Raw genomic sequence first — 6,096 nt, forward strand, 5'->3', positions numbered from 1 at the left:
GTGCCCTGACCAGGGATCCAACTCACAACCCTTTGGTTGGTGTACAAGATGCTGCTCCAACCAACTGAGCCACCTAGCCAGGGCTAACTTTTTCAATTTTCTTCCTGTAATTAATTTCTATTTTTATAGCATTGTGGTAAAAATGTTGCTTGAGATTATTTCAAATTTTAAAATTTATTAAGACTTCCTTAATGACCTAACATATCATCTGTCCTGGGGAATGTTTTATGTGTTTCTTAGAAGAATTTACATTCTGTTCCATTTGGATAGCACTTTCTGTTGACTTCATCTGTTCTAATGTGTTATCTGAGGTTCATTTTTCCTTATTGATTTTTCTATGTGGTGATCTGATCTATCCAGTGATTTAAGTGTGGTATTAGTCTCCTACTAATATTATGTTGCTCTTTATTAATCCCTTAATGCACAAATTTGTGAATTAACAAATTCACAGTTCTATTAATATCTGTGAATATATATATATATATATATTCTAATTTTTTAATTGTTGGAAAAAATTTAACTTTACCTATTGACCTCACTTAGGGGAAAAATGACTTAAAGCCTTCTATATATACTTATTTTGTAATTTCTTCCCATGAAGGTACCCATGAACCCATTCCTTACGAGTTCTTCTAACTCTTCTCCATAAAAAAAATGTTCCTGTAGACAGTAAAACTGACCTCCATGTTGTTAAATTTAATGGTCAATTTCCAGTTGTCATTATACCATACTCTGCTTTCTCTCACTTCCTTGGCAACTAGTGCTCATTTTCTCCGCTGGTTCTTTCTTATTTTCTACATTTTTCACCTTAGGATCCTGGAAATTAGTTCTTAGACCTTTTCTCTACATACTTTCTACACCTTGATCTTTTCACCCAGACCACAGGTTTACTTATAATCTACATGCTGACAGATCCTAAATTTTTAATCCCACTCCTAATTTTTCCTTAAGTTTACACTAATCTGTACAACTATATACTTATCCCTTGCAATCTAATTTGTTCCCAAGTGCAACATGTCCAAAATTAAACTCTCGATCTTTTATGCCAAACTTGTGTTTCCCTCAATTCTTCCTTTGTAGTAAATGACAAATTTCTCCTGGTTGTTCAAACATAGATCTTGGAATCATCTTTACTTAACTTTAAATTCTACATTTTTTCTTATTGGAAATCTTTAAACCTCCTTTCCCTCTTAAATATCTTATTCTCAAATTGCTCATTCTCAATAGTATAGCCAAAATTATCATTTTAAGATTTACATGAATTTTTGGTCACTTCTCAGCTAAAGAATCACCAGCAGTTTTCCATGTCAATCACAGTAAAATTCATTAAAGTCCCATATGGCTATACCAGTTCTGGCCTGTGTTATTTCTTTAACCTTAATTACTATTAATTACTATGATTTTCCCCCTGCCACTAGAATGTAGGTCCCATCAGTACTTTTTTTTGTCTATTTTGCTAACTACTGTATCTTTTCACCAAGAAAAACACTAAATGCATAGTAAGCACCAACAAATATTTATTCATCAATGAATGATTAGTTTCCAAAAAACTTATGCTTAGTATGAGATTCAGAAGAATCAGAAGAACTTCATTATGAGAAGATAGGAGACAAGAAGATAGAACTAGGTAGAGGTCATTTGTGGATGCTCAGTAGATAGATAAATGTATAGTTCTAAAACTCACATTAAAAGAGTAAAAGAAAGGCATTGGTTCTATAGAAGTAATAACTGAAGCCCAAGGAGTGATACACTTGTCAAAGGTGACCATTGAGGTTGAGGAAACATGAGTTGACTTTGAAATCAAGGTCCAAACTTGAACACATTTCTGCCTCCTGCTTTCTCTTACATATTTTTGCCTACAACTCACTCCCCTGAGAAAAGGTGTAAAAAGTTTAAAGTGCCAACCTATATTACATAATTGGCATGTAATTAGTATGGTGTAAATAATGAAAAATACTAACCCTTCCAAAATTTTATATATTAATATATTTGTTTTTTAATAACTGTTACATAATATCTAATATATTAAAGCTGCAGTGGTGTTAATTTTGAGAAAAAAAGGTACTTGTTATATTTTTGCCAGGTTTCAAGTCTCAACAATATTCTTCCTTTCACCAAGAATGAATTGTGTGTTTTGTTGTTGTTGTATTTATTTAATTGTACACAGGCACATCTCATATTTTACAAAAATTTCCCATTCTTTTTGTGTGTGGTGGACTTAATATGGTTTGACCCACGCAGCATCAAAGTCTGCAACTGCATTCAATGTGGTCACTGTGCAAAGACTGAAGAGATGAATAGAGTTAAGGAAGGAGAAAACCTCTTAGTTAACCAATAATATGCCATAGTACCACTGAAGTAGGTATTGTTAAAAAAAATTATGAGATAATGATGGAATAACTAAAATAATTTTTACATGGAAGCATTTTAGGACACTAAAATAGTTAACTGAAATATTTCTTTTTTCTAGAATAAGTCAATATTTGCCATAGGAAACTAACTATGAAATACTGGTTTTAAAGAAAATTGCTGAGACAGTATAGCTGTGTTTATTTATGTTGTACAGAACTATAAGTCTACATTGTACTGTATTGCACTCCTATGGCATGAACATAGAAATATTCACAAAGGGTATCATTTTATTTAAATAGTTCCCTGGTTATATTTTGCTTGCTTTTTTGTTTTGTTGATTAAGTGCCACTTATAGGTGAGATCCTATAGTTTTTGTCTGTCACTGCCTGGCTTTTTTCACTTAGCATAATGCTCTCCAGATCCATCCATGGATGGATGGGGCACAGGAGAGTGGTGGTGGGGGGATGGAGACAATTGTACTTGAACAACAACAAAAAATAAATGGATGCAATAAATAAATAGTTTCCTGGCAAATGAAGATATTAAAATATGTTCTAAATGAATTGCTTTTCTATTTGTGTTATTTTCCATTTCCATATACTATAAATTGCAATACAGCAGTAATGTGCACGTTGATTATAATTTTGTATCTTTTATTACAAATATTTAATTATATAGTAATAACTTCACTAGCAATTTCATATGGTTTATTACTTCTTTGTTGTTTTCTTTATAAGTTTATTATATATACTTCATTAAGCATATTTTTTCTCTCAATTCTCTTAGAATTAAATAATTTTATGGTTTATATTTTATATATTTTCTTTTTTTTATTTGTATTGTTATTCAAGTACAGTTGTCTGCCTTTGCCCCCCACCACTCCTCACCAGCCATCCCCACCTCCCTCCACTAATCTCACTCCCCCTTGGGTTTGTCCATGTGTCCTTTATAGTTGTTCATGAAAACCCTTCCCCCTTTCCCTCCTTTATCCCCTTCCTCCTCCCCTCTGGTTACTGTCCGTTTGTTCTTAATTTCAATACCTCTGGTTATATTTTGCTTACTTCTTTGTTTTGTTAATTAGGTTCCACAATTTTATCAATTTTCATAAGCTTTTAAAATTTATCCTAAAATTACCTCATGGTTTTAACAAAAAACAAGTACAACAATTAACATTATTTAAGTTAAAAATTAATAAAATGCATTACTTTTTGAAACTGAACCCTGTGGCTCCTAATGTCATGAACATTCATACCTCCTTTCTTTCGGGAATTTATACTCAGTGTGGTTTGACAAATAGTAACTTATTCTAAAGCGTAGTGAATAATGTTTTCTAAAATCATTCCACACCAAATCTGTCATTCGAAGTGTGTACAAAGAAGTAAAAATACTTTTTAAACTACTCTTATGGTTGTCTTTAGTTATACTTTATCAAGAATAAAATTTTGATCTAGCCAAATATATTTTTATGCAACACTTACCAATATTCATGAATAATAAGTAGGCCTAGTCCTTCAATCTCTTAGATCACCATGTTTTGAAGTAAATCTGCAATACGTATGAAATTTACCTATTGAACAAAACTTCCTACAATTGTCAAACTTTAGAAATAGTTTATTATAGTCAAGTTTATTGCACTTGAAACATGGTTAGCTATGATCTACTTGTCTACTTGCTATCAATTTTTTAAAGAAAAAAAATTTCTGACCCATTTCTCTTTTCTTTTCAGGAGCTGGAATTTTCCAATCTATTTGCGGTTCTTCACTGCATTCATTCATTCTTTGCTGCCAAAGTAGCTTGTTTGGACCCTCTCTTTTTAGGCAGTCAGGCTACTGCTTCTGCTGCTGGCAGTTCCACTTCTACAGGCAAAGTAAAGTACACAACTTGATATAAGTGAGCTTTGTATTGCCACTTACCATGACTTCACAAATAGAATAAACAGATTCATCATTTTAGAACTCAGAGAAACAATAATATCATCAAGTCAACAGTGAAGACAAAATAAAATTTCAGCAGAAAAAATGCTCATAAGGGGATCTCAAAGGCATTTCTATTTTAGAAGGCATCTGTGAATAATTCTAAATGAACAGAACAGCTTGATCTCCTTTGGTTGATTTGTACCAGTTTACTGCTTTCATTAAAAGTGAAGAAAAATGAATGATTTGAATGATGTAAATAATATAAAACTTGTAAGCTACCTATAAATAAAAATACCAACTAAGTGGCTATTTCTGTATTTTAGATTATTTTGTATGCAAATACACGTTGGGTCAGATCGTGAACTAACAATGCTCTATAATTTTATTACGAGCAGCCTAAGGGAGGCAAAAAACCCATACGGCAACAAGGACACTAGCATGCAAAATATCTCATCCAAGGAAAAAAAACACTTTCATTTGCAGATACAGATTTCTCCTTGTAGTCTCATTTCATGATTTGATACTGACACTCCAATTTTGTTTATCTTATTGTAAAGTATTCCTAAAAACTGCAAAAGGATAATAACATTGACCTATGGTAGACACAATGTGAACTGAACTGTTTCCTCCTTGGATCACTTATACTAAATGTTTTATTCACTGCCAGTGTTAATTTAATTATGAATGAAGGAAACGTTCATGAACATATATTTTGTCCTTCATTTAGGAATATTTATATTTTACCTAAAAATTTATTTTCAAGTTAGTTTCATAAATTTTCAGTGACTTCAAAACTTCTGCGGAAAACCATAGTATCAACAGCTCTGGTGTGAGAAACAATTCTTTGTAAACCTAACTCTAGCTAATTGTGAATTAAAATGTTTGTAGAAAGTGATCTCAAATCTATTATTATGTTAGTTAAGTTAAATTTTGATCATGGTAGTAGTATTTGATGATAGAATAGAAATACAAAAATAAAATTTAAAATTTTTATCTTACCACATCATAAAATTTATGACAGAACTCCAAACAATGTGGGTTAATTTAGGGATATTTTCTAAGGAATCCTAAAGGTGAAGAGGCTGGAAATTTGAAAAGATTGGGTTGGATGTTTGTACACACAAGTCAGATTCCAGATATTACATAACTTTGTGTATAATGTGGGAAACACTTTTTGTCCTTCACTACTGACCTCTGCTTTTAAACAACCATCTGCCTATTTTTAAAAAAGGAAAGAAAAACACTTTCTTATTAATACACATGTTCCCAACTGAAACAAAATTGGATATTTCCTTGTGAAAATGACTAAGTATCTGGTAAAGTGATTTGATATACTTTGTAAATAGCAGGAAAAATACCACTTAAGGGGGGAAAATAAGTTGTAAAAAGATTTTACCATTATAATTTAAAAATTAGCATACAACTATTTCTATAATCATAGATTGTCAATGATCAATTTACATCTAACTAAAATTGTGAATGATTATTTTTTATTAAAATTGCCCAGGTTCATAATTATGCATGGCCAAATGTTAAGTTGGGCCTAGAACATCCTATTAAAGGAATGTTGGCAAAAAACAACAATAATTAATATAATTTATTTTGACCACAGAAGTAACTATATATCCATAATTAGAATAATACTATAGAATTTCTCCTCAATATGTATCAATCAAACACAAAAGTCATTCTAAAATAAGAAGCCCACAGAAGATAGGGTTTACTAACCCATTATTGTATGTAATGGAGAAAAATAATAGAGGGAGGCATCAGCTTTAGGATGTGAAACTGTAGCAGCCAGTTCATTACAGAATCTCTACTACTAACT

At 31.4% G+C, this 6,096-nt stretch overlaps 1 protein-coding gene across 1 annotated transcript in view; it reads left to right on the forward strand.

The window, feature by feature from the left end:
* Positions 1–4,436, forward strand: part of SNTG1 (syntrophin gamma 1) — a 364,140-nt gene extending 359,704 nt beyond the window's left edge. Inside the window, exon 17 of the mRNA XM_053661064.1 lies at positions 4,079–4,436. Within this exon, the coding sequence (XP_053517039.1) occupies positions 4,079–4,237 (159 nt within the window). The 3' untranslated portion in view covers positions 4,238–4,436. The remainder of the gene's footprint in view (positions 1–4,078) is intronic.
* Positions 4,437–6,096: the final 1,660 nt, after the last annotated feature.

The sequence above is a fragment of the Artibeus jamaicensis genome, unplaced genomic scaffold (assembly GCF_021234435.1).
Source record: "Artibeus jamaicensis isolate MK-2021 breed Jamaican fruit bat unplaced genomic scaffold, CSHL_Jam_final scaffold_916, whole genome shotgun sequence".
Taxonomy (NCBI): Eukaryota; Metazoa; Chordata; class Mammalia; order Chiroptera; family Phyllostomidae; genus Artibeus; species Artibeus jamaicensis.